The sequence below is a fragment of the Solea solea genome, chromosome 19 (genome assembly GCF_958295425.1).
Source record: "Solea solea chromosome 19, fSolSol10.1, whole genome shotgun sequence".
Classification (NCBI taxonomy): Eukaryota; Metazoa; Chordata; class Actinopteri; order Pleuronectiformes; family Soleidae; genus Solea; species Solea solea.
Window position 1 is genome coordinate 19508923 of NC_081152.1, and position 27708 is coordinate 19536630.

At 42.2% G+C, this 27708-nt stretch overlaps 1 protein-coding gene across 3 annotated transcripts; it reads left to right on the forward strand.

Annotated features, from left to right (window-relative positions):
- Nucleotides 1-715: 715 nt before the first annotated feature.
- On the forward strand, nt 716-27700 carry pam (peptidylglycine alpha-amidating monooxygenase). Of its 3 annotated transcripts, XM_058616705.1 has the most exons (28): nt 716-840; nt 3496-3683; nt 3765-3883; nt 4074-4194; nt 5046-5103; nt 5250-5337; nt 6089-6180; nt 6276-6359; nt 7584-7632; nt 7743-7810; nt 8732-8812; nt 8919-8995; nt 10081-10184; nt 11737-11924; nt 14489-14548; nt 17635-17910; nt 20554-20683; nt 20769-20885; nt 20978-21050; nt 21261-21471; nt 21616-21819; nt 22665-22780; nt 22879-22975; nt 23111-23158; nt 23373-23423; nt 23498-23842; nt 24133-24192; nt 24279-27700. In XM_058616705.1, exons 3-28 carry the CDS (start codon nt 3798-3800, stop codon nt 24476-24478), a joined length of 3084 nt encoding a protein of 1027 aa, XP_058472688.1. In that variant the 5' UTR covers nt 716-840; nt 3496-3683; nt 3765-3797; the 3' UTR covers nt 24479-27700. The 3 variants fall into 3 exon arrangements, with proteins under 3 accessions (XP_058472688.1, XP_058472690.1, XP_058472691.1); XM_058616707.1 differs by lacking the exon at nt 23111-23158; XM_058616708.1 differs by lacking the exon at nt 17635-17910.
- The last annotated feature ends 8 nt before the right edge of the window (nt 27701-27708 follow it).

Sequence of the window (27708 nt, forward strand, 5' to 3'; positions counted from 1 at the left end):
TACGTTATATTTTGTTATACTGTGTTCACGTACATTAATAAAGCATTTTTGAAGGAGGAAAAATTAAATAAAACAAAAATAGTGTGGGATAATTTTCATAAAAAATGTAACTGTACCTTCAGAAAAATTATTTTGGTCTTCACTTTAAGGTGAAATTGACGGGTGGAATGTTTGGTTGGTTGGAGATAAAATTTTGTCTCAACAATAAAGTTAAAGGGAAAAAATGCATTGAGTACTTTCTGTGGGTTGGAAGACGAAACGTTTCTCATTTGTTATCATTGTATCACTGAAATGTTTTGTGTGCATGTTCAAAATTAGATTATTAGAAAAACTGGTAACTGGTTTATTTGCTTTGTTGACATAGGAAAAGACTATATTTTTTGTACAACTTCTTTTATTTTTAGGAAAATTCCACATTCATAAACAAATGGACTGACTCTAAACCTAACTTTGAACATTATCTGCAAAAACGGATCCAATTTGGCAAAAAGAAAGCTTTGACAACCAATTCTATTTTTTGATACACTTATATGAACTGTTGAATATGTATATTATTATTATTTTATTTGTTGTATATGTTATAATCCTTGTTTTATATACCCCTGGCAATAACAGCTTTGTTGTATGTACAATTGTTAATTCTAATGGTGTAAAAAATGTTGTAGAATTTAATTTTGATGTGAAGGCAAATTAATGATTTCCGGTGCTTTAATTGTGAAAGGGCGGAAGTGGTGCTGTTGCTGCTAGTTCCTGCACAAGACACTGTTATTGCTCCTATCGCATCGTTACGGACGAGCGGAAAGAAAGAAAGACAGCGAGACAGCCTCCCGCTGCGAACAGGTACCGTGTTATCTCCTCCGGTGAAAATCCGGTGATTTTTTCCGTTTACAGCCATTTAAAAAATCAACCATGAGCTTTATCTTTAACGAAACGTTATTTTAACGTGTGAAAACATACCGACGCAGTAGCTAACGTTAGCTGCTGCTCACTCCCACACTGACGCGAACCTAACGGAGACACTGTGTGTGTGTGTGTGTGTGTGTGTGTGTGTGTGTGTGTGTGTGTGTGTGTCCACATAGTTTTTTACTTAAGCTCTAATCTGGTATGTTTACGTGCATATTTGGTATTAACTAAGCATATTTTGCTCAGCCTATTCCCGATTAAAGGTGGCTACTTTCGCTTTTTGGTGTAGGCGTAGCAGCTGTTTTTTATCTTCACTAAATAAACTTACAAAAATAACCTCTATTTATTGCGTCTGATAAAGTAAAGACATCTTTTTGTATGTTTAGATGCACTTTTACTTCCATTGCAGTGTCTTTGTGATGGTTCTCCATCTGTGCTATTGTTTGTATTTAGTAGATTATTTATTGATTTATTGATTGGTTCCCACACCAGGGAATTCCACTTGTTACAGGATCAGATCAGAGAAGTGTAAAACACAAATAAGGAATAGGAAATATGTTCACATCGTGAACTGCACAGCAATGATTGAATATAATGTACCCCAGCATTTGTAGCTGCTGCTTATATGTCCAACTTGTGCCTTTAAAGTCACACATTTGAAACATTCTTTTAAAAATAGAATACATATACGTACATAACAAACACCTTTCACTACAGAGAGAACACGAGAAAGTGATTACTGCACAGATTTAATTAATTCATCAGCTTTTAGAGGGATAATGGCGGAAACAGGGTCCATCAGATGGTTATTGATGAAGCATCAGGTGTGTGTGTGCGTGCGAGTGTGCATGCGTGTGGTGAATACGTGCAGTGCTCCATCAGTGGGCTGAGCCCTGTTTCCATAGTTTCATCACTCTCCTGTGACATCAGCACAGAACCCCACCCCACCCCCTTCCTCCTCCTTTTCCCTGTTATTTTTTCTCTGTTATCAGAGATGAGTCATCGTGGCAGCTCCTCAGCTCAATGACTGTCGCTCTGTAATTCATGTAAGCCTCCACAGGCCTCGAGGTAACTATGACACCGTGGGTGTGTTACGTGTGTACTTTCACTGATGCTGCAAAGTTTCAGTAAAAATGTGCTGCAACAGAGTGTTGGTCATTTCTGTCGTTATTGGGTTCATGACATTTCTGGAAATGTCATATAAGGTGATCTGTATTTGAAAATGGTTTATGATTTTATATAGCACTTTTCTAGTCACACTTTCATACAGCACATCCATGTGCAGTGCATTTTCTACCACTCGTCTTAAATGCCAGGAACGCTCTATCACTGAGCTACTGTTGCCCATATTAGTGTTTCCCAAACCTCAGAACAAAGCAAATATAATTATATTATTTATATTTTTATTGTAAAGGGGAATTCCGGTATATTTCTATCTGGTTCCTATCTGGGTGTGGGTTATGGGTATGGACGGTAGGGTCCCCACCACTATTTGGAGAAAGCCAGATTGTCCCTACCAATATTAGAGACAGGGCAATGTGTACAAACTCTTTGTTAGTACTAGTCACCTACTAGGGCTGAAGCAATTACTCAATTAATCGATTATTAATCGATTATTAAATTAATCGTCAACAATTTTTTTACAATCGATTAATTGGTTTGAGTGTTTTTAAGGAATTAAAACAAGTTTTCTGATTTTTCAGCTTCTTAAATGTGAATATTTTCTAGTTTCTTTGCTCCATATAACAAAGAAATAATTAAAACAGAATAGTTTTTGGTTTTTGGACAAAACAAGAGATTTGAGAACATCATCCTTTCTAGGTTTGCGAAACACTGATCAATATTTTCAGACTTTTTATGGACCAAATGATTATTCGATTAATCGAGAAGATAATCGACAGATTTATCGATTATGAATATGAACATACACACCCACATTTCTAAACATAGGGCCCAGGTAGAAAAATACCGGAATTCCCTCCAGTAATAACATATAAGAGACCTGTCAAATATCTGTTTCCAGCTTTATCTCAACATTATGCAAGCTTTTTTTTAACACATAACTGGCATTTGTAAACTGCTAACCTTTTTGCACCGACACCCATTGAGAAAATCTGCATTTTTAGCTCACAGGGACTCATGAGCTGCTGGTCTACTGCTCCCTTGTTTACTAGTAAGCTTTTTTTTATTTGGGTCAATATGAACAAAGAATTTTAAACGCCAAAGTCATAAAAGAACCTACTGGGAAAAGGCAGCAGTGGATCAACAACTTCTGTGTGCTGTGTTGTAAAATCGTTGATTTTCTCTATGGAGTTGGGTGTGGGGAAGTAAAGGGGCTGTCTGACAGGGGTGAGAACATAATACAGTATGTGACACATATCCCATCAACACACACTGAGGAACACGATCAGTCTTAGTTCAATTATCCTTTTATTGAATAAGTTTCACGTTTCCCTCATTCTTGTGACAAGCGCCACCTCTAGGAATCATGCAGTACAATACAATATCACTATCTACTGGACAGTGGGGAGCAGCCATGTTGACAGAGCGTGCCGTGTCTTTGTTGTACAACTGATGTTGTTTCTTTTTCAGGACGTCGCTCCTGAGAGACTCTAGAAACACGTTATCTGCTGTGGGGGTGGGGAAAAAGGGGTAAACAACGATCCAGCATGCTACAGGAGTGAGATAAAGCAGGGACACCTCCCTCGCACACACCCTGCCTCTTCCTCCTCCTCCTCCTCCTCCTCCTCCTCCCACCGCAATCTGAATAAAGAAAACAGGTGAGACGGATTCCCCGTCCTGCTCTTTACTGTTTATGTGCTGTGGCTCATCGTGCTGAAAGTCACTGTTTACGTCTGCAGAGCAGCAGCAGCAGAAGCACAACACTCACAGGCATGATGGGAGTCCCTGTGCTCTGTGTCATGGTGCTACTTGTCATGTGTCACAGTCACAGTGTGGAAACACTGGACCTGTCCAAAAGGTAAGAAATTACTTATTAAATCTATTAAGCTAGTCTAGTTGTTGTTTTTTCCCCGTTCTGATTCCAAACTGTCTGTATTTCAGTTTGAAATATGATGCACTGACCATCATTTTCTGGAAAACTGGTTTTACTGGCTAGTTATAAAGCTGCACGTGAACCACATTGTCCCCCGTGGTTTTTGTCTCTCAAGGTCTCTGGAAGACGTGTTGTTGGATTCCAGCGACTGTGCGTCCAGGACCAAGCAGCCTCTTGTGATCAACCCTCGCAACTTCACGATGGACATCCGTATGCCCAGTGTTATCCCTCGACGGGTGAGACTTTTTCTCTGTACATGTGACTTATGGAAGTTTGTCTATGCAACCAGAAGAGAACTTACCCCGGACGTCTGACGTCCTCGCTCAGTGTCAGCCCCTCCCTCGCTCTCCATCTCTAGTTGACCTTACTCGCTCTGGGTGCGCACATACAGCGGTATCAGGAAATTGGAAGAATCTCTACAGTGATTGGCTTTTCGCAACATCGTGATTTAAGTGTACAACACAAACTTGCTTCCGTCACTAAAGTTTAAATAAGAAATATTTGAAAACGACGTGAATTGGACGGGTTTGTGCTGATGGTCGCAGTTTTTGCCTCTTTGCATTTGACTTCCTATGTAATATTATCGCATCATGACTAATTGGCGTCACGCTTAGGGCTGCAGCTAACAATTATCTTCTTCATCAATTCATCTTTCCATTCTTTTCTTGATTAATCGATTCTTTGTTTTGTCCAGAAAATGTTGAAAAGTGGTGATTGTTGCCAAAAGACCCCAGAAAAAGCTGAAAGAAATCACAGAGCCTGTTTTAATTAACACTTACTTAACTCATACCTGTTAATCGCAATCAAAATAGTTGACGGTAAATTTAGTAATCGATAAATTGTGTGGGAATGTACCATGTTGAAGCCCACGTGACAAGAGGTGGTCAATGTTGTGTCAAAATATCATTTTAGATCAATAACTGTCTCGATCCACATGAAGAGACATGTCCACAGATCTGCACAAATGTCACACAGTAATCATTTTTCAATGAAAAGGAAAATAATTCACAATGAGATATTCATGTGAAATCCTTCAGCCCGAGCTCACACACGTCATTGTTTTCTCTTAATCTTCAAATCTCTTCAGTCGGACACGTACCTGTGCAGATCCATTCCCGTGCCAACAAACAGAGACCTATATGTCGGTGAGTATTTATTATGAGTGAAATCTTGAGAGGGTGAAACATCACAGCGTTTACACGCGAAGACTTTCCTGCTTCCACAGAATTGATTCTGTGGTCGAGCTCTTTAACTATTCAGTATTCTGACCACACTACTTTTTCTCCCTCAGTCGACTTCATACCTCACGCCAGCATGAACGTCGTCCATCACATGATCTTGTTCGGCTGCCAGAAGCCCGCCTCCACCAGCAGCTACTGGTAACGTCCAGTCACAGCTTTGTTGTTAAATCTGTCGCTGTCAGGAAGAATGGTTTTGTAAAATAGTTAAAAATGATGTTAAATATGTTTTGATATTTGTTTTCCCCACTCATCATTTTTTAAATTGTACTTTTTTACTGTTTAATGTCTGCTGCTCTAACACCTTTCATTTCCCTTTAGGCAAGGCAAGTTTATTGATATTGCACATTACAACAACAAGCAGCAGCACTAACTCTATAAAAGGCATAATAAAACACAAACAAGAAGAGGGGGAGAAAAGGGAAATTAAAAGAGACTAAAAGTTGCAGTTACGGCTGAGGTGCAGCAGTGATGATGATGATGATGATAACATTTTTATTTAAACAGGTAGGTTTTCATGCTAGATTTAAAAGAATGAGTTGATTTAGCAAACCTGCTCTCTTCTGGGAGTTTGTTCGAGATCCTTTTTCCTGATGTTTTGTCCAGGTTCTGGTCTTGATGGTTCATAGTGAGCCTCCAGGTCACAAATGTATTTTAAAGTGGGATTAATGAAGGATTATCTTTCCTTTTCTTATATTTCCTTGCTTTTCCATTTCTTTCTCAAACCTTCATTTAATTTTCCTTTCCTTCCCTTGTTTTAGTGTTCCTTCCATTTTCTTGACATTCCCAACTTTTCCTTTCCTATTTTAAACATTTCCAGTACAATTCTCCTCGTCCCTTATCTTAACCACAGAGTCATGTGTTGTGGTTGTTGTGTCTCCTCCGTGTGCAGGGACTGTGGCAGCGCCGAGGGCACGTGTGACGACGGCGGCTCCATCATGTACGCCTGGGCTCGCAACGCCCCGCCCACTAAATTACCTAAAGGTCTGATGCGTTCACTGACCTCTGTTTGTCACTTCTGCCTCCCTCCTCACTCTCTGTGCTTCCGCTGACCTTTGACCTCTTGCTCTTCTGCGCAGATGTTGGTTTCAAAGTTGGGAGAGACGCAGGAATCACACACTTCGTGCTGCAGATGCATTACGGAGATGTCACTGCTTTCCAGGGTGAGTCTTAATGGGAAGTTAAGTGCTGACGTTGATGTTCCACACAGTTGAGTTTCATCCACTCTGTTGTGGCTTTTAATTTGATATCGTACGACAAGAGCACCTGACGTCACGTGACTTTAGGAACATTTTTCAGTGCGGGTTTCAAGTTTTTAAGAGTTCATTGCACACTTTAAATCCACAGAGATCGAGCAATAAGTCACAGAACGTGACCGTCTGAAAGTATCTGATCCTTACACTGCCCCCTGGTGCTTTTCACGAGTATGGAAACAGCAGGCGCGGACGTTATTCCAGACCTGCAGCATTACATCTTTAATTTTCCGCAAAATACACAATAAGATCTTTAAGTTAATTAGGATTAGGAGTTAAAGTGGAAACTTAAGGGATACTTGCCACGATCACGAGAAAATAAAGGTTTATAAATGTCTTTATGTGTGCCTCAAAATACTTTTTAGTCCAGTCCACTTTCACATCGATAAAGTGCACTTTAAATGTAAGTTACTTTTCCCTTAAAGGGCAGTTTCACCCATTTTTTCCCACTTGGGGAAAAAATAAATAAAATAGACTTAATAAAATAAATAGACTTAAAATCATTATGCTGCTGCTGTGTTTGTTTAATTCAAACTCTATTACAGAGTTTGAATTAAATTTGACCAATTTATTTGATCTTTTTCTCATAAAACGACAGAAACACTGAAAAGCAGTGCAGGGCTTTTTTTTTTCTTTGTAGGAAGTGACTTTGGCGTTGAATCCAACTTCCGCTCTTGTTGTCAGAATGAGACTTGTATCTCAGATCCACTGTCTGATGATCGAGTAACATATTTATTTCTGGAAATTAGAAAAAAACTGTATATTTCTTGGATGAAGTGGCCCTTTATGTTCCCCTTAACTACTGACCACGGCGCTGCAAATCTGGACGCCAACTTCAGCGGCGTGATTAGCGACTTTTCCCTGATATGAGTTTATTATTCTATCAGTGGAATCCTTCATGTGTTGGTTCTCATCACTATGTCTTTAAATGACTTTAAGTGTGTCTTATAGTAGTGATCCACCTCTTGTCCTCAGAATCTTTGGTGATCTGGTAGAATGGTTTAATCCTGATTTACATCTATTCACTGTCTTCACGGCGCCGTTTTCCTGCCAAAATGCCGTTGTTTTGGTTGCATGACGTCAGCTACCAGGTGTTAATTATGTTAAGTTTAATTTTATGGGGTTTTTTTGCAGACCACCACAGAGATTGCTCAGGGCTCTCTTTGAGAATGACGTCCAAGCCGTAAGTAACCATTTTTTGTTCAGTGTGTGTGTGTTTATGTGTTTAAAGAACATGGCAAGAAGGTACAGAAACTGAATCTGACTGTGGCTCCTTGTGTCGTTGTGTCACAGGCAGCCGTTCATCGCTGGCATCTACCTGCTCATGTCTATGGACGCTGTCATCCTTCCGGGAAAAAGAGGTAAAGTGTTTTTCCTCCAGGTCAAAGATGTGAACACGTCTCCTGTGGTCTAAAGGGTGTGCTATTTGAAGTGTCTTGGCAGGAGTTCACCGTGTACAAACAAACCAGTCACTTCATTAAAACATGGGCCTGGTTTGAAAGGGATAGTTCAAGTGTGGTTGTGTAAGATACTTGTGCATGGTCAGAGTGTTGCATGCAGGTGGTGGCACCCGGTGCTGAGAGGCAGCCCAGGGAAAACACCATCAGAAATACTTTTATGTATTAAATGCTTTAGTTACAGCTACACCGACCAATACTTAGAAGAAAATGATGTGTATATGCAAGAACTGAATAAATAAGTACCAATATATATAGTATAAAACCAGTATTAGAAATGTAATTTGACCTTATAAGTGAACTGTGTATAACCTAATCTATACATTTGAGTTTGAAATGTGCATGTAAATGTGTACAGAAGATAAATGCAAATGCAGTGGGGACAAATGGGTTTGCGACTTTATTTCCCCGTTTGACAGCCTTTTTCAGCAGGAAACACCGTTCACTCTCCCTCACACAGGAGTTGTTGGTCAACTGCTGCCTCCATTTCTAACTTCAAACATGTTCTCTTGTGACTTCGGTGTCTGAAATCCTTCGTTCATATTCACGCCAGTGACACAGACTGACCACACGAGGCAGCAGTAGAGCAGCAGCTCCTGTGCGGGAGAGTCTTACAGCAAAATAAAGCTGTGCACCTAGACTAAAGGTATTGTAGATTATAAGGTGACATGGATTTTATCAGGGGAGCCTTTTAAAAGTGGTGAAAATCTTCACCGGGAGCACACATTCCTATTTTTATCACTGATCTGTGTAATCTGTGACTGCACAGTGATCACCCAGTGAAAACTGCCTTCACAACAGTTTCTTCTCCCCCCCCCATGTTAGTCACGAATGCAGACATCGCATGCGACTACTCGTCGTATCCCATCTATCCGTTTGCCTTCAGGACACACACACATCAACTGGGTGAGTCGCAGCAACAGCACACGGAATTTACGAGGTGTTGAGTTTGCGGTCGCTTCTGTTAATTTCTCTAACATCTGTGTGTGTGTGTGTGTGTTCTGTGCCGCAGGTAAAGTGGTCAGTGGTTACAGGATCAGAGATGGGAGGTGGAGCCTGATTGGAAGACAGTCCCCTCAGCTTCCACAGGTACGTTCACCTAAGACAAAGGTGTCAAACTCAATCCATCACAAGCCCGAGGCCTTTTTCTTAGATCTTTAGGAGTATATCTCTGCAAGCACAAGCTCTATGTGAATACTTTCAGTGTCGCATAGTAAAGGGAACATGTGTTAAATGTGTGTCAGTATCAGTGTATGTGTTACTGGTGAGGATAAATGAAGATGGCGTACGGCACAAATGAAAAGATGTCGGGTTGGTGTTGTTTCTGAAAAACGTGCAGTAGTGGTCCAGCCAGAAATGTTTGACATGTAGTAATTTATGAAGTTGTTATTTGAATTGAGTTTGGACATGTAAATAAAACAGGTTAATTCTGCTGTTGAATTAGACATGCAGCATCACTATATTCATTCATGATTAGAATATTATTTCACACTGTTTGCTAAGAGTCTCCTCTCGGATTTAATATGAAAACATGATCCTTGTAAACTTGTAAACAGAGGTGCAGCTGCCAGCGACGTGATAGAATATTCAGAGAATATGATACTAAATATGATGGTAGCAAATGCATTTTATAATGATTACAATTAGATATTCAGTTACAATTATTGTGTAAATAAATCTGTTGCGTTCCACATTAAATTCTAAGCCGTTTTATAGTTGTTATTATTTACCTACCTTTAGAGTCTGTTTTTGATATTAATAGATTTATTCAGCATCATAAATGTGTTTTTACTGTGAAGTGCACGTCATCGCATATCAAAACAAACACTTTTACGTTGAAATTCTGTGTAATATCATCACAAATGTCTGTACTGCCTAATCAGGATGTAATATTGTTATATTGTATTATAATCTTGAGTTCATGTTGCTCAAACCCTTACAAAACTGTTGTTTTTTCCTGAGACTTTTTTCCCCTTTTGAACAGACTAGATGCTCATTGGCCCCCAAGTACCAAGTCAGACAATAGACATTAGATCCGTACATTGAGAGCTTAATTAGTTCATCTTTAAGTCTGGCATTTAAAGGTCTTACAAATGCCACACAATCACCGTGAAGGAACACATCTGAATTCTAAAGTTGTGTGTCTTGTTTTGTTTTGGTATTTTTTGCTCCAGGCGTTTTATCCTGCAAACAAAAGCATGGAGGTGAAGTACGGCGACACCCTCGCTGCCAGGTGTATGTTTACTGGTGAAGGCAAAACTTCCAAAACCTACATTGGGTGAGTTCTGTTGTAAAAAAAAAAGCCTCAGATCTCATCAGTCCAGATACCTGCTGCGAGCAAAAACATGCGTGATATGAAGTTATTAGCAGCATCTGAGCCGTGTGGGAACATCTCAAACCTAATATGTTGATCATACATCGCTCTGCTAGTTCAAGGAACCTGTTTCTAAGTGCACCAGTGTGTGCGGTGCTGACGAGGGTTTCATGTTGACGGTGTCAACTAATAGTCGCGGCCCCATAGTAAAGGTCGGCAAAAATGACGTGATGTAATAAACATAAAGCATCATTTGTAGCATCTCTCAAACCTAATATGCTATCAGTCCATTAGGAACACCTGCCTGTTAATCACGTAACTGACAGGCTTCAAACTTGGCAGGTGACTCACTCCGGGCGCAGAGTGTGCACTTGGACGAGAAATGTAAGAGATATCGGTAGAAACGTGAAGGGTGTATATCACGAAACGAGCAGCCTCTGCCTCCTCTGTCCGTCTCTTTCACACATTGCTGATTCGCTCTGCGGTAAAACAGTGTGAAGAACAACAAGAAGGAAAAAAGGGGCAGTGGTTTAACATTGTGCCACTGCCTAAGTGGCTTAACATTTGCAAAACAAACAACACCTCATAAGTCTGTTTGTGTAGGTGTAGGTTATCACTTTGAAAACAAAAGTTGTTTGTGTGTTTGTAAGTGGAGGGTGTTAACACCTGTGGTTCCGCCGCAGCGCTGACAGATATTTACACATCTGACGGAGCAGTTTGCTCGACAGTCTTCAAACTTGGCTGGAGTGTGCGGCGCCGACTTTGACCTTGTTTGGTTAAGAAATGTGGAAATGTGACAGCGTCTTTTCTAAACTAAAAGACTAAACCGTCATGCCAATAGAGGGAGGATATGCTCTGGATATAATGTCTGCTAATCATTAAGTCCTAGTTTGTTCTGTCTCGGACTGCAACTATGGTCAAGTGGAAGGAGAACTTGGCTTGTAACCGGAGGGTTGCCAGTTCAAGTCCTCACCCCACAGGTCAAAAAAGGGCTGGGGAGGGACCCAACCCCCATTGCTGCCCTGGCGCTGCTCAGTGGCTGCACGCGGCACCTAATTCGAGGAAGGTTTCTAGTAGACAGAGCAGACACAATTGGTTAATCTGTGAGTTACCGTCTCAGTTAATCTAGTACTTGTTTGATCCAGAAAATGACAGAAAACGATGAAGTGATGAAAAAATCCAGTGTTAATGATTTTGTTGTGTTACGGAGCAAAGAAACTGGAAAATATTCACATTTAAGAAGCTGAAATATCTGAAAACACAAAATAGTTGAAGATTCATTTAGTAATGTATTAATAATGAATGAATAGTTCTGTCTGGAATGTAATGAATCACATGAGTATTGTGTGAATTGTTGTCACATGCCCAAGCTTTCAGCAGCTCTGTAAAGTCAGATGAGACGTATGAAAAGCAGCAGGTAATAAGAATCACACAGACCAGGTCAGGACAGGTGTTTAGATTGTCTCTACAGTGGTGTATTTCTTTTGTATTTATAATTTCTCTGTGTTCTCCGCAGTGCTACCTCTGCTGATGAAATGTGTAACTTCTACATCATGTACTACATGGAGAGCAAACACGCCGTCCCGTACATGGCCTGCTCGGACACAGGCTCCAAAGAGCTGTTCCAGCGCATCCCACCCGAGGCCAACGTTCCCATCCCCGTCAGTCCAGGTCACTCCATGATGCACATGGCGTCGTCAGCAGGTACAGAGTCGCCCAAAAATGACCTTTGCTAAAATTCAAACATGTTTCACTCATTGTCTCGGCAGGCAGTGACACCAAAGCCCATAGAGAAAATGAGGCGTTTTAGCTCACAGGGACATGGGAGCTTCTGTTTCTGCTGCGAGCTCGTTTGGTGAAATTTGTGCCACTTATGTAAATGTGAATGACAGATTTCAAACAATAGTCCAATCCAATCTTATTTGTTAAGCACTTGAAACAAACCACAGTGGACCAAAGTGCTGTACAGAATAAATAAAAGACATAATAAGTAAAAGGTTCTCTCTAAGTGTCAAAGGCCAAAGAGAAAAGGTGTGTTTTAAGGAGGGATGAAACAGACAAGGACGAAGCCTGGCTTATGCGCAGAGGCAGATCATTCCAAAGTTTTGGAGCTGTGACCACGAAGGCAGGATCACCTCTGAGCTTCCGCTTGGTTTTAGGCACACTCAGGAGCAGCTGATCAGCTGACCTGAGAAAGCGAGCGGGTGAATATGGATGTAGAAGCTCAGAGAGGTAGGGCCATTCAGGGATTTAAAAACAAATAAAATAATTTTAAAATCGATACTGAAGTGTATGGGCAGCCAGTGGAGTGAGGCTAAAATGGGGGAAATGTGCTCAAATTTACGTGTGCCAGTTAAAAGACGTGCGGCAGTGTTTTGTACCATCTGAAGACGGGCAATGGAGGACGCTCTAACCCCCACATAAAGTGAATTACAGTAATCCAGCCGAGTGGTGACAAAGCTAGGATTACCATTTCAAAATGTTGCCTCGAAAGAATTGGCTTTATTTTGGCCAGCTGTCTTAATTTAAAAAAGCTTGATTTAACAACAGACCTGATCTGGTTGTCAAGCTTCAGATCAGAGTCGATTTTAACCCCCAGGTTTGTGATAGTGGGTTTCAAAGGTGGTGCCAAGCAGTCCAGATCTACTTGGGGGGTCCCAGCGGTGCCATCAAACACCATCACTTCTGTCTTTTTGTCATTGAAATTTAAAAAGTTCAGAGCCATCCAAGCTGTCATCAAGACACTCAAGTCAAATTTTAAAAGAGTATGCATCGTTCTTTTTAAGAGGCACGTAGATTTGACTGTTATCTGCATAGCAGTGGAACAAGATGCCATACTTTCTAAAAATGGAGCCAAGTGGGAGCAGATAGAGAGAGAAAAGAAGGGGGCCCAGAACTGAGCCCTGTGGGACCCCGCAGGTGAGAGGAGCCGAGGAGGATGTCGAGTCACCGAGGCTGACACAGAAAGTTCGATCAGCCAAGTATGACCTGAACCACTCCAAAGCTGCCCCTGATGCCCACCTGCTCCTCCAGATGTGAGATCAGGATCTTGTGGTCCACAGTATCAAATGCAGCAGTTCTAAAAGCACAAGAACTACACAGTCACCGGAGTCAGTAGCTAAAAAGATCATTAAAAACTCTTAAAAGTGCTGATTTGGTGCTATGCAGTGATTTAAAACCGGACTGGAAAACCTCAAAGATATTATTTTCCTCTAAAAAGGCCATTACTTGGCCATGGACTAACTTCTCAAGGATTCTCAAAGTTTGGAGATGGGCCTGAAATTTGCTGAACTGCAGGGTCTAGACCAGGTTTTTTGATAAGAGGTTGCACTACTGCAAATTTTTGGGGACCACACTTGAGGACAGACTGCTATTTAAAACCAGAATAATGGATGGTCCTATAGTGTGGAAAACCTCTTTAAATAGTCGAGGAGGGACAGCATCATTTGGAGAACCTGAGGGCTTCAGTCGACCAACAACCTCCTGTAAAAAGGACACAGGTTCAAACTGGTTAAAAACAGCAGTGCAGGGAACAGAGAAAGAAGGGTCATATGCAGGAGGTGTAATAAACGCGTTTGAACTGGACTGACGGAGGTATGCAGTGGATCATTAACTCCCGCATGCCGTGATGTAAACTTGCTGATTTTCTCTATGGGCTTTGGAGTGAGGAGGAGAGTGAGCACGTTTACAGAGCGACACCAACTTCAGTTTCATGTTGAGAAAAAAAAGGAATGGTTTATAGACATGGTTCTCAAGCTGTGGTGCGTCTACCACAGTGGTACGTGAGCTTCCTCTGGTGGTGCTTGGAGGAAAATCAGAAATAATGTTCTACTGTATAAACCAGTTGACTCTAATTATTATTATTAAAAAAAATAACAATTAGTGTCACCTTATCTCTCGTTCCATCTTAATCTAATTTCACTATGCCAGTGTGAAGTATATGTGAGTATTTTAACAGTTGTGATAATGCTGTTACGTCAAGAGCTTGATATTTTCTCAGGTCACTGCAGGAAATGCCTGTAAAAAAAGCAGCAAGAAAATGGCACTTGTTAAGTTTTCCTGAAACAAGAAAAAAAACCTTGAAACAAGTCAAATTATCTTAAGTATTTTCAGCCTTAATAAGTAAATAAGTCAAAAAAATGGCGTGATTAGATAAATACACTGAATTCAAGTCAATTACACTAGTACATATTTAAATTTTTAGTGGTAACTAGGAATAATTTAGACGTTTTAGAAAGAATCCTAACACTAAATCCTCTCCCTCGCAGGTCATAGAGACGGCAGTTCGCTGGTGGGCATAAACAACGCAGAGCAAGATCAAGATCAGGGTGAGTTTAAAGAAAACAAATACACACACTGAGAGTTTCTTGCAGACACACAACCTTTATCCGCAGCAGTGTCCATTAATCATGTGTCAAAGATGAGATTAAAGGGGTTTTCTATGTATGTTCTCTGATTTCCAGCCTCCTCAGCTAAGTTAAATAAAGCCTGGTTCCACACATCTCTCCTCATGTCACCTCCTGTGTTTGTTTTTGTTCTCCTAAACTACTGCCCTGGGTTTGTTAGTTAGCTGACAATGTCTTTGACTCCTGCTGTGAGGCTGCAGTACCACTGGTAGAGACAGAGGGAGACAGAGAGCAGGAACGAGTTTATGTTAATATTCTGTTCAAACACTGATGTTTGTGGACTTTGGTCCTCACTAAAGTGTGTGTGTGTTTGGCTCCACCAGTGGACACGCCCCCAGCGTCTCAGAGAAGAGAATGTTGCAGAATTACACGTGATGTTTTTTTGTCGAGACGAGCTCAGCGTCTCTGTTTTTATCTTAGGTCAACACTGCTGTTTGCAAATGTGATGCATTTCCATAAAAATCAAACAGGCAGAGTCGGCCGCACTCACAGTGCAAATATCATTTATGTGAAAGGCTCCAGCGTCTGGCTCCACGCCGTTGGTGCAGATGAGGAAGAAATAGTCCTAGCTGCTGGGATACGTGTTGTGTTTTCTGCCGATAGTTGTGATAAAGTGTATTTATACAAGGTCTCGAATAAGAAACTCAGCTGGCTTTACATTTATGCTGTTATTAACTCACTGCTGCTTAATACCTGGCTCCAGTTTGCCCCAGTGCATGATGGTCTGTTTTGGCGCATTTCCACCGGCTCTACTCGCCTCGCCACGCCACGCCACGCCACGCCACACCACGCCACGGCACGGTTTAAGTAGCGTTTACACTAGCCTAGTACCTGGTACTGAACTGTAGATTACTTAAAACTACTTAATAATCCTAACAACATGGCTTAATCTCCAACAACTACCAGGGAAACCTCAATATTTAACAGGAGTCTTTTAAAGTGGAGTGGTGTATTTAGGGACAGCGCCACTGATCACGAGCCACAGACCGCTGTAGTCTGTGGAGTAGGAGGCTGTACTCCGGTACTCCGGAGACGTGTGGACAGAAATCAAGCTGAACAGTGCCGAATTGTAGATCAGTTATAACCACTTAACAATCCTAAAAACGTGGGTTAATCTCCAACAACTACAGAAGTCTGGTGTAAAGTCACTAGTCACTAGGGCTGGGCGTATCGATTTAAAATATCGATACTAACGTTGTTTTTTACAGCTGTAAATCAAACCACTGCAACCTGCGATGTTGTTAATTGCAAATGCAGATTACCACCCCAAAAGGGCAATTTAAGTTTTAAGTTTTCTATAAACATTTCTGAATTACTTAATAAAAGTATTTTTATTTTTCTGACAGAAATTGCAACATACCTGAGAAAGGATTTTCTCCAAGTCAGGTCAGTTAGTAAGTGAGAGAAGAAGCTCAACAAAAGTTACTTAATAGTAATAATAGTATTTTTATTTGCCTGAAAACTTTGTCCTGTGTTTTATTATCATCATAAACATGATTAATTAAAGGAAAACTTACGGAATAATTAAATAATCATGAAAATTCAAGTTTTCAGTCAAATTTGCATATTGATGATGCATTCACTTAATAAATTATGATACATTGCTCTCCCCTACACAAAAGTAGATGGTAGTAGTTAAAAGTATTGGTATCGGTATCGGCAATACTGGCCCTGTATTTACTTGGTATTGGATCGATAACAAATTTTGCAGTATCGCACAGCCCTACTAGTCACTCGTGTGTGTGTGTGTGTGTGTCGCGTATATAACGAAGTCACCGCAGTTTCACTCAGCCTTGCAGTGATGACTCCGCCCACGTTAAGTAGGTACTTTTTTGTAGTGGAGATGCGACCTAATCGTGCCGTGTCGTGCCGTGTCGTGCCGTGGTGAGGCGAGTAGAGCCAGTGGAAATGCGCCATTTGTCTCCTGTCAAAACAAACCTTTTTGGGAGTGTTCGGGTTTGTGTTTGGAGGCTGAAGCCAAGGATTTCCTAGTTATTGATGCTGTAACTTAGCAACAGAGCTACAGCCAGACACAGTACATAACACATGCACACTAACTAGATGTGTCATGGTTTACATTCGATATCTATATTTATCACGATATAAATCAGTATTTCTGCAAGGCCATTATTATTATGTTATTATACATGTGGATATAAAGCTGCACACAGTCTGTTTCTCTGGACTTGAGAAAAGTTTGGGCTTCTCACAGAGTGAGAAAGATTTTATTAAAATAAAATATAATCTACTGTTAATAATCTGTATTGCATGCTCAGATAATCAGATAATACCTGCTTCTTTGGCTTTTTTAATGTTAAATGAAGGATATTTACGTGTGTTAGAAACAATGACATTGACTGTAAATGTCATCAAATTCTGCAAAGAAGTTACTTTTTTTAAATATCATTTTGTCAATTCAATGTATTTTTTAATGGATTTTCAGTCACTTACGCAGCCCTAAACAGAAACAGAAAACTCCTTTAACCTCTTCCATACGAGTAGGTTAAAAGAGCTGCCTCAGAATCAAGATTTGTGTTACTATGTCAGCGTAAATTAATCTGGAACACCAGTAGAAATCTTACAGTTTTATCTCCACCTGGAAAAAAAACACATTCATTAGATTGAAAATCAGATTAAATAGTAGCCCATTTAATCTAGGAATCAGTAAGAACCAGATGTTTTAAAGCCCTCGTGTGTGTTCAGTCGAGCAGAAGTCTCGTACCCATGCTGTAGACCGCCGTTATCACACTCAACACTGACTGATCACGACATAGTGACGCGGTCGACCTTCAAATTCAGCCTCTGAAGGAGGCGGAGCTTGAAGTGACATCACACAGCTGTAACATCACTGTCCAAGTCTAACACTTTCACCTGCCTCCCGTAACACAACTCTGCATTTTGCTCTGTGCTGCAGCATTATTGCTACTTCCCTCGTCCTTTATTTCCACTCTTCTCTGTCCTCCTCTTCCTGTCTGTCTGCCTGTCTGTCTGTCTGTCTGTCTGTGCAGGTGACCTCTATTCTCTCATGTCCCAGCTGATAGGCCAGAGTCAGAACGTAGTTCGCGTACATAAGTACGAGCCCAGCCGGGCGCAGAGGGCCCAGGCCGAGCTCATGGCTCAGATTGATAGCTTAATGCAAAAGAAAAACCTGGGCTCTCCTAGTGCCACGCTGGCCTTCCAGACCAGGAAGGACCCCGTGTTGGTGAGGGACAGAGTCCACAGGTTCCATCAGCTCGAGGCCACGTCCAAACCGCTGTCAAGCAAGATGGTAGCTGAAGGACAAGGTGGGTCCTGGCTGCTGCTTTGTGTCGTCTTGTCACCGGTGCTTGAAAAACATCCAAAAAGACCAAAACCAGACTTGTACCGAGACCACGTCAACACCAACAAGAGACATTATTATTTATTTATCCTTTATTTAGCCAGTGAGGTCCCATTGAGATACAAGATCTCTTCTTCCAGGGAGATCCTGGTCAAGATAGCGGCACAAATAATAAGGTAAAGTGCAAAAGTACACAGGCCATACCATCAAGATTCTTCAACCGATATATTTAGAACATTTTTATTTTTTTCCTCCCATTTTAGAACAAATAATACATATATATATTTATAATGAACACTAATGGTCTGTCTCTCCAATCTATCTCCATGCATCTGCATTGCAGTGCAATTTTTTATATATATATATACATATGTATGTATATAGTGTTTTAACTTAAAATAATGTAGTACTTAAATATAAAATAAAAAGCTATTAAACAAAAACCTTTCAATACAAAAAAATATTTTATTGACTTCTATGAACTGTCTGAGAACAAAAATGCATATTTTTTAATAATTAGCAGATTAATATTCTAAATAATAATAATTTAAAAAAGTATATATTCTTTCTTTCATTTTAGATAATTTAATAGTTTTATGTATATTCTAATTCTAATATTGAACAACACTAATGGTCTGTCTAAACAAAAAAATATATTTATAATTTTAAATTTTCAATGAAAAATCTACTTTCTGAGAACAAAATTGCATCTTATATAATAATAAACAATGCTGATTATTTAAAAACAATATAAATATTGGCGTGTTTCAATCATGTCCTGCTTTGATCTTGGTTTTAAATCAGGACTTGGTCTCGCTCCTAAAAGTCTGGTCTTGACGACAACACATCACCATTTTTAATTTTATTTTTGGACGTCCTTTCAGCTTCTGCATGTTATTAAAACAGACATTTAATTAATTAACATGTAATTGTCCCCGGCTCTTGAACCTGTTCTGTTCTCTCCTCTGCGTCCTCGCTCTCATTCATTCATGGACGTGTCGTTCTGACGTCGTCTCTCACCCTCACAGCAGCGTGGGCTATTTTCACTTCTCTTTTATCTTCCCCATGGAAACAAGTGAAGCTCGTGTTTGCTCTGGCTTCACAAAGACAAAGCGCCCGTCGCCCGTCCATCGCTCACAGGGAAAGTGCTTCCTCGCTCTGTGGTGAACTCGCGCTGCAGCTGAGTGCAGTCTTTTAACGTCGGGACTGTGTTAACAAAACCATTAGTGCACGTTAAAGCTCCAGTCTGTGAGACTTTTATTTGTTGAAATCCTCCCTGAGAGCGCTAATGTAACGTTGCGTGGGTCGAGTGTCGCGTGTTTGACTGAATCACAACAAATCTCAGTTCCATCTGCTCGACTTTGTTGACGTTGCATCTTCAGTCTGCAAAGAGCAAATAGTTAAGGACATGAAAGTTGACACTGATTAATTCACCTTATGACGCTTTTTCCACTATACAGTTCCGGTACGACCCGACATGGCACGTCGTATCGTTTTCCGTTTCTATAGTAACCTCCTCAAGGCGTGGGCGAGTCATCGTATCGCGGCTGCATGAAAATGCTGTGACGTGGTTTTTATACGTGAAACAAACACAAACTCGTGACTTGTAAAGCAGTTGTTTTGGTTGTAACTGAATCATTAGAATCAGTTGATTTAAAAAGATTTGTTCGCTGATTGGTTCATGACCGGAGACACAGTCAGTGAACTGAAATACCACTGAACGTGGCTGTGATTTGCCCTTAGAAGACAAAGTAGCCTAGGTTTTGAGTTTGTTGTGCAGACAAAAACAAGTTCAGTTTCAGTATCTGCATGGAACTGTCGTTTTGGAAACCCCTAAAACGTCCCAGAGTGGAAAGAAATCTTGCATTTTTGTGTATACAACTAATACGCTGCAGCTACTTTGGGAAAATGACGATGTCGTAGTCCTGCCTTTCTATTTTTCCCTCTTGTGAGCAGAGTTTGTTTGATTTATAATAACTTTTATTTTACTGCCCTCATTCTGTCTCTGTGTCTGTGATCGTATACATTATACGTAATGTATATGAATAAAGCTTTATTTCATAAACAGTTTGTACACATGCTTTATGCTCATGCTCTGCGTTGTCTAAGACCTGAGAGTTAGAGTAAGAGTGTCTCAACAGGTCAGGCCATGAAGTAGGTTAATTCATTTCCCCCATAGACTTACATTCAAAGCAGCACTGTCGCCCCCCTGATGGCCACTCTGGAAAATACAGGTGTCGTACACTTCCACATTGGCTTCACTTTTTATAAACAGACAAGAGTTTAAACTTCTGTCACAGCTCTTTACACGTTTACGTCACATCGTGGCTCTGTCACAGCTTCTGGAGAGAATTCACTCACTCATTCATTCATTCATTCATTCATACATTCATTAAGATGATGATTTCTGCGACACTGAGATCTTATCTGTTTGGTTTTGTCTTTGTATGAGAAACAAAAGAAACCTCCTCCTTGTGCTGAGGTTTGGAGAATAATGCTGTACAGTTTTGGTGTTATCAAGCTTGACCTTTGACCTTGAGGTTTGAGAGGTCAGGCCTGTGTATGTCAGCTCACTGCAACATCGTGTGTGTGTGTGTGTGTTTCACAGACAACCACCTGGAGCAGGTGTCGTCATGGCCGCAGGGTTCTCTGCAGCTGGGTCAGGTGTCAGGACTCGCTCTGGACTCAGACTCTAACTTGGTCGTTTTCCACAGAGGGGATCACCAGTGGGGACCCGGGTACGTACACCGTTAATTAAAGGCTATTAAAGCGTTTTCTAATCGCAGCAGTCGTCGGCTACATGATTCCCGTTGTTCTTCACAGCTCCTTCAACAGTCAGGGTCGGTACCAGCAGAGGTCCCTGGGTCCCATCCAGCAGTCCACCATTCTGGTGGTGGACCCGGCCAAAGGCAACATCCTGAAGGCGTCCGGCAGAAACATGTAAGTCCCCGTCGAGTTCTCTGTTTTTGAAGGAAGGTGACGATGTTCTGGATCACGCGCAGTGAGTGAAAAGCTGTGGTGTTGCTCCGCAGGTTTCACATGCCTCACGGGATAACCACAGACAAAGACAATAACTACTGGGTCACGGACGTCGCTCTGCATCAGGTGAGCTGCACAGAATCGGTGCTCAACAATAGTGTACACTTAAGCCACCTGTAGATTTTATTTGGACGTATTTGGCCACTATGTGTCCTCTAGAATGAGCTGCTCTTCATATAATGAAGTCATAAATAAGGCATATACATAATTGCTACATACCATTAAATCATTGTAAGTGTCATACATTAGTGTTGACAGACTGAGATGCTCTGTCAGGTGTTGAAGGTGAGCGGTGACGGCAGAGACAGCACCTTGGTGGCGCTCGGCGAAGCGTTCACGCCGGGAAGTGACAGCAGACACTTCTGCCAGCCCACTGACGTCGCCGTGGACACGGACACCGGCAACGTCTTTGTGTCCGACGGCTACTGCAACGCCCGGATCCTCAAGTTCTCCGCCGACGGCAGATACCTGACGGAGTGGGGCGCAGGTAGCCATCAAAACACTCTGCTTTTATCTGTCCTGCCCCCTGGTGGTGGCCGAGGTCATAGTGTCATTGTATAGGTGTTGATTTGGCAGGTGGTTCAGCTGGATTGTGTGACCGGGTTTTTTTTTTGTGTGTCTCTGGCCGCAGGTTCGTCCGACAGGAGGAGGCGCACGCCGTTCCGCATCCCCCACAGCCTGGTGTTCCTCCCCGACAGACGCGAGGTCTGCGTGGCCGACCGGGAGAACGGACGCATCCAGTGCTTCATCGCCGAAACCGGGGAGTTCGTCAAGGAGATAAAGAAAGACGAGTTTGGAGGAGAGGTGTTCGCCATCAACTACAGCCCTGCCGGAGGTGAGTCTGTCGCCGACAGGGTTTAATGACGTCCTCGACCGTTGGTGACGTCTAGAAAATTCTTTGCACACATACACTTGTCATTACGGTAGAACCTCAGGACTCCCACAGAACGAGCGTCCGATCACAGACGAGATTCACCGGCGCGTCACATGTCTGTGACGTCAGCTTCTCGGTACTGTGACACTGATTCCTCGACGGTTGAATAACTGTCAGATATCGAAGGTGAAAGTTATCTTGGAAAAAAGGTGCAGAAAGAACTCACTTATTGATTTTTTGATAATTCCACAGCCATAAAATCAAAATAAATCCAGGAGGCTTGATTACAGTATCATGATGGTCATAAGAGGGTTCACTGAGGCAGGGGAGGCAGACGGGGGGGGCGGGGCCTCTTCTCTCCTACAAATTCGGAGAAAATAAACCAAATAATGCTGCGTCACCCCAGTTCTACAGCAGCTGCACTGGCTCTCGGTCAATTTCAGAACAGAATTTTAAAATCATCCTGTAACACATTCAAGGCCATTCGTGATCTCCCCCCCACCAGTTCATCCTCCGCCCGCCTCGGCACCATGACGCTGTGTCTCCCTGCAGAAACATCGTTTCTCTCCCTCTGTTTAAACCGAAACTTAAAACTCAACTGTATTTACATTGTTCTATTTCACTTTGTCTTATTTAATCTTTTCTCCAAACTTTGACCTGCTGTTTTGACTGTTTTTTATTATCTTTATTATTTGGTGTCAAGTCTCCTTGAGTGTTCTGAAAGGTCCTTATTTTAGCTCATTATTATTCCATAGTAATAACATAACTTTGTGTGTGTGTGTGTGTGTGTGTGTGTGTGTGTGAAGATGGCGTGATCTTTGCAGTAAACGGAGAGTCTCCGTACCGCGACGCTCCGCTCAGAGGCTTCGTCATAAATTATTCAACCAAGGATATTTTGGACACCTTCAGCCCAAAGACAGAGGTAGAAACACACGGAACACAAGACGGCAGGATGTCGTGTCACTTCCTTCCTGTGCGTATTCTCAGCGGTCGGTGCTTTTTCCCCTTGGTCTTTCTCAGGAGTTTCAAATGCCTCATGACATCGTGGCGAGCAGCGACGGCAGCGTGTTTGTCGGCGACGCGGCGAGTAAGACGGTCTTCAAGTTCACCAGCGAGAGTAAGAATCAAACTCTGAACACTGAACACGTAGTGACACATGTTTTCATCACATTTAGTCCCATGTATCTCACTGTTAGACAGATTTGTATTCAAACACTCACTGTCCCCCCCCCCCACCACCAAAATCCCATAGAGAAAATCAGCGATTGTTACAGCACAGCGCACAGGAGTGCCTCCATCAGTAAGTTCTACCGTGTTATTGTGTCGCTTCTGTGCTTGCAATTCTTTCTTCAGCTTTAATGAAGTGTCCTCAACGCATCAAACGAGGCAGCAGTAGAGCAGCAGCTTCTGTGTCCCTGTCAGCTCAAAATACTCTCTCACTCACTTCAGCGTCCGCCACTGTTTTAAAAACAAATACATTTATCCTGAGTGGGGTTTTTTTTGTCTTGTTCCAGAACTTCATCGCTCTGTCAAGAAAGCTGGAATCGAGGTTCAGGAGGTCGAAGGTGAGTCTGACTCTTAACCTGCTCATGTTTGCCCTCGCCGTCCTTTAATCGCTCAACTTCTCTCTTCTGTGTAGAAGTGGCGGCGTTCATCCAAACTAAGCTGAGGCCGGAACCCAACGCGTCGAAGTCCGCCCCTGTTCTCCAGCAGAAGCAAGCCGTGGTCCAGCCTCAGCCTCAGCCTCAGCCTCAGCCACAGCCTCAGCCTCAGCCTCAGCCTCAGCCACAGCCTCAGCCTCAGCCTCAGCCTCAGCCACAGGAGGAGACACAGAAACAGGAGGAGGAGGAAGTGGAGGAGAAGAAGAGTGCAGTGAAGCCAGACAGAGGGGAGGGAACGTTCACCGCCATCATCACCACACTGCTCCTCGTCCCTCTGGTGCTCGTCATCTCCGTCGGCCTCTTCGTCTGCTGGAGGAGAAACAGTACGTGTGACGACGTCAGAGGAAACTTATTTCTTTAACAAAGAAGAAAGTGAAAAACTCCTCAGTGACGGCAAACGTTCAGTAGCAGAAACAGATGTTAGCACATATACAGTATGTTTGATGCTTAATCTCACTGTTGGACAACTAAGACCTGAAGTTTGCGTCACTGAGTGACCAGCAGCTGCTGCTGTTCTCTGTGGTGACTTTGGTGTGGGAGAGCAAATGAAACCCACTGAGGTTTCCTGTTTCACTGTGAGATTAAGACTTAATCTGTGTTTGGATGTTTGCAGATCGATGTGAGGTTAAGAGTGAACCCAGCTCTGTGGGAGGGATCTTAGGAAAAATAAGAGGTGAGTGGTTTTTTTTTAAAACGTGTGTTTTTGACACGGCCGCTTTCGTCTGTGTGACACGTGGTCCTGTCTCGTCTCTGGTTCAGGCAAAGCCGTGGGCAGCCTCAACCTGGGGAACTTCTTCGCGACCCACAAAGGTTACACGCGCCAGGGCTTCGACCAACTGAGCACCGAGGGCAGCGACCAGGAGCGCCATGACGACGACAGCAGCGACTCCGAGAACGAGGAGTACTCCGCTCTGCCGCAGCCGCCGCCGCCGCAGCCGCAGCCACAGTCGTCCTCTTAGGCGCCAACCCGGGGGGGTCACGACCCCCACGACCCCCACGACCCCACGACCTTCTGCTTACATTTGCCAAGATGTTTGTTCTTCACCACGTGTGTAACTGTTGTGTTCGCTGCCAATCTTATCGTTTACATATATATATATTTAAATATATGCTGTATATACAAATATTTTAGACAGTTTTATTTAATCTTAATTTAATTTATCTGTGTAATCTGGATGTGATTCACAGTCGCGTGGCGAGAGAACGTCCCCCCCGCCCCCTCCCTCCTGAACATCAAAGCTGAGACCAGGGACAAACGTCAGATTCAGCCTTAAAAACTAGAGAAAAGATTATTTTTTCCTTTTTAATGTTTCTGCAAGAAAATCCTGTGAAAGTCCTGGAATTTAGTTTTATTTTGGAAAAAGAGATTTAATGTTTTTTATTTGAGCCGCCAAATGTTTTAGTTTATTTTGAGTTTGTTTCTACTTGTACTGGAGTCCACACATTTCCTTAAGACGCTCCAGAGACACAATGTCCACAAACGTAGCATTCATGGTTTTCTGGCGATTGTCCAGCGAGACTTGACGTGAGAACGCAAACGTAGCGCTGGACATTCTCTGGAGACTGGGACATGTCCACTAAAGTAGCTCCAGTCATTTTCTAGAAAATGGTCCAGAAGAGTTTTTTAACGTGAGAATCCAAATGTGCGTAAAGGTTGGGGTCTGGGTCCAGACAAGTTTTTTTTATGTGAGAATGTGAATGTCTGTAAATGTAGCTCCGGACGTTTGCTGGAGATTGTCCAGAGAGAGCGAGAGAGAGACTGTGTGAGAGAGAGACAGCGCAAATGTCCACTGAAGTCCCACTGGACCTTTTCTTGAAGATTGTCCAGAGATGCTTTACGTGAGAACACAAATGTCTGGAGACGTTTGCTGGAAATTGGTCATATGTGAGAGTGCAAATGTCCACAAATGTAGCTCCGGACATTTTCTGGAGATTGTCCAGAGAGACTTAACGTGAGAGTGTAAATGTCCGCAAAAGTTGTTTTGGACATTGTCTTGAAGATGGTCCAGAGAGACCTCATGTGAGAGCACACATGTCCGCAGAAGTTGTTGCGGACTTTGTTTCTTGGAGATTGTCTTGGAGAGTGCATCATTTTGGACAGTTGCTGGAGATTGTCCAGAGAGACAGACGCAGAAGTCGCACTGGACATTATCTAGAAATTGTCTGGAGAGACTGAGAATGTCCACAAGAGTTGCGGTGGACGTTTTCTGGAGCTCAGAATGTTCCAGAACGTCTCTTGCCAGCTGCCTCGTCAGATACCTAGATTTAGTCAGAGTGACCTCGCGTGAGGACACATGAGGTGAAGGACAGTATGCGAGCGTTCGATCTAAGCTCCGCCCCCCTGTCCGGACGCTCCTGACGTTCTCCCGCTGATGTGAACGCGTCTGACGCAGACAATCTACTGCTGCATTATTCACACGTGAGCGCAGCGTGAACAGTGTTTGGTTTGTGCCTCGTTTCTCCGGATCCTTCCGTTAATCTCTTCCATGTCGTGAAGCTGCAGGTTCGTTTGTTTGGTTGTGTTTGGTCACGACAAGAAAAACCACAACTGCTGCTGCTGCTGCTGCTGGTTAGAGCTCGTGCTCACGGATTCCTCTTCCATTTAAGTGAACAGACAAAAGAGATTACGTGTGTGTGTTTGTGTGTGAGAGACCAGACTCCTTTACTGCAGGTCGCATGACAGATTAGACTTGACAGATTACACGTCGACCAATCACAGTTTGCCAATTTTTGGAATGGGGATTAACTGGAAAATTTGGGGGCGTGGCCTGAGTAGCCGTGGAATAGCGTTGATATTTAGCCATATTTGTATCAAATGTGTTTGTTTTAGCAGAGATTATGCCACAGTATATTATTTAGTACGATATTTAAATTCCCAGCCTAATGTGTCACTGTGAAGGAAACACTCGAGGGAAACTGTTCCACAACATTCTGGCCTCTTCATCGTGGTCACATGACTGCAGAGCTCAGCTCCTATTGGTCCAAACCAAACCACAGAGACAAACCCAAGCGGCGCCCTCTGTCTTCTGTGTGGGGCATTGATCACATGCTGTAATTTAAAGGGACCGTACGTGTGTCTGTACAATGAACATTTCAATTTTTAATCTCTCTAAATAAATAATCGTCCTCGTCTTGAAACCTGCAGTTGTCGTGGAAACAGTAGATTGTTGAGTTTCATGTCCAGCTGGTCCAAAAATCTCAATCAAGTCGATGAGTCATCGATGAACTCTCACATTTCTCACTTCCTGCTCTTATTTCCTGACATTGTAGCTTGAGTTAATCTGCATTTATCACTTTAAATGAAATCTGAGAATATTGCTGGGCGTACATTTGTTCTGCAGATTATAATCTAATCTAATATATAATATAAGGTTTGGTTAATTACGGGTTTATGGTGTCGATCTGGGTTAAATGTGCTGATTTTTTTGTGGTTGGTTTTAATCTTGTTTATAATCTGGTTTCAATTTCGTTTATAAAATAGATTCAATCTTGTTTCAGTATGATTTAAACCTGGTTATAATCTGGTATCTATCTGGATTATAATCCAGTTTCAACCTGGTTTATAATCTGGTCTAAACCTGTTTTTTTATCTTGCTGGTTTCAGACTAGTTTATAAACTGGCCTCAGTTTGGTCTTTAATGTGGTTTTATACTGGTGCCTGATCTGGTTTGGGTCTGTCTCATAATCATGTGGTTTCAAACTGGTTAATAATCTGGTTTTGTATCAATCTGATTTGTAATCTGGTCTCATTCTGCTTTAAAATCTGCCCTCAATCTGCTTTATAATGTGGTTTGATACTGGTGCGTAATCTGGTTGGTTTGGCCAGGATTCTAATCTGGTCTGTGTCTGCTTCTTAATCGTTTGGTTTCAGGCTGGTTTAAAACCTGGTTTTGGTCTATTTCATGCTCTGTTTTATAATCCGATTTTTACCCACAAAAAAAACAACTCATGAAGCAGATATAATCTGGATTACAGTGCAGTCCATATTCTCAGGTTTCATGTCTTTTTGCTCACGTTGCTGATTTTAGGATTATTTAGATTCTCCTCTGAACAGCATGACGACGTGTCGTTGCATTCCTGATGTTGCTCTCTGATCTTCACTGTAACTGGTTTTGCTGCAAGAAAAAAAAGTACTATTTTCAGTAACTATGTTATTTGTGTAATAAAGTGTCTGCAAAGCATCACCGTG

Bases quoted from the DNA above. Each gene is read 5' to 3' on its own strand.
- pam (XM_058616705.1), top strand. From the start codon at position 3,798: ATGATGGGAGTCCCTGTGCTCTGTGTCATGGTGCTACTTGTCATGTGT. The intron at 5,338-6,088 runs GTAACGTCCAGT...CTCCGTGTGCAG, and splicing joins GCCTCCACCAGCAGCTACTG to GGACTGTGGCAGCGCCGAGG. The intron at 20,684-20,768 runs GTACGTACACCG...TGTTCTTCACAG, and splicing joins GATCACCAGTGGGGACCCGG to CTCCTTCAACAGTCAGGGTC.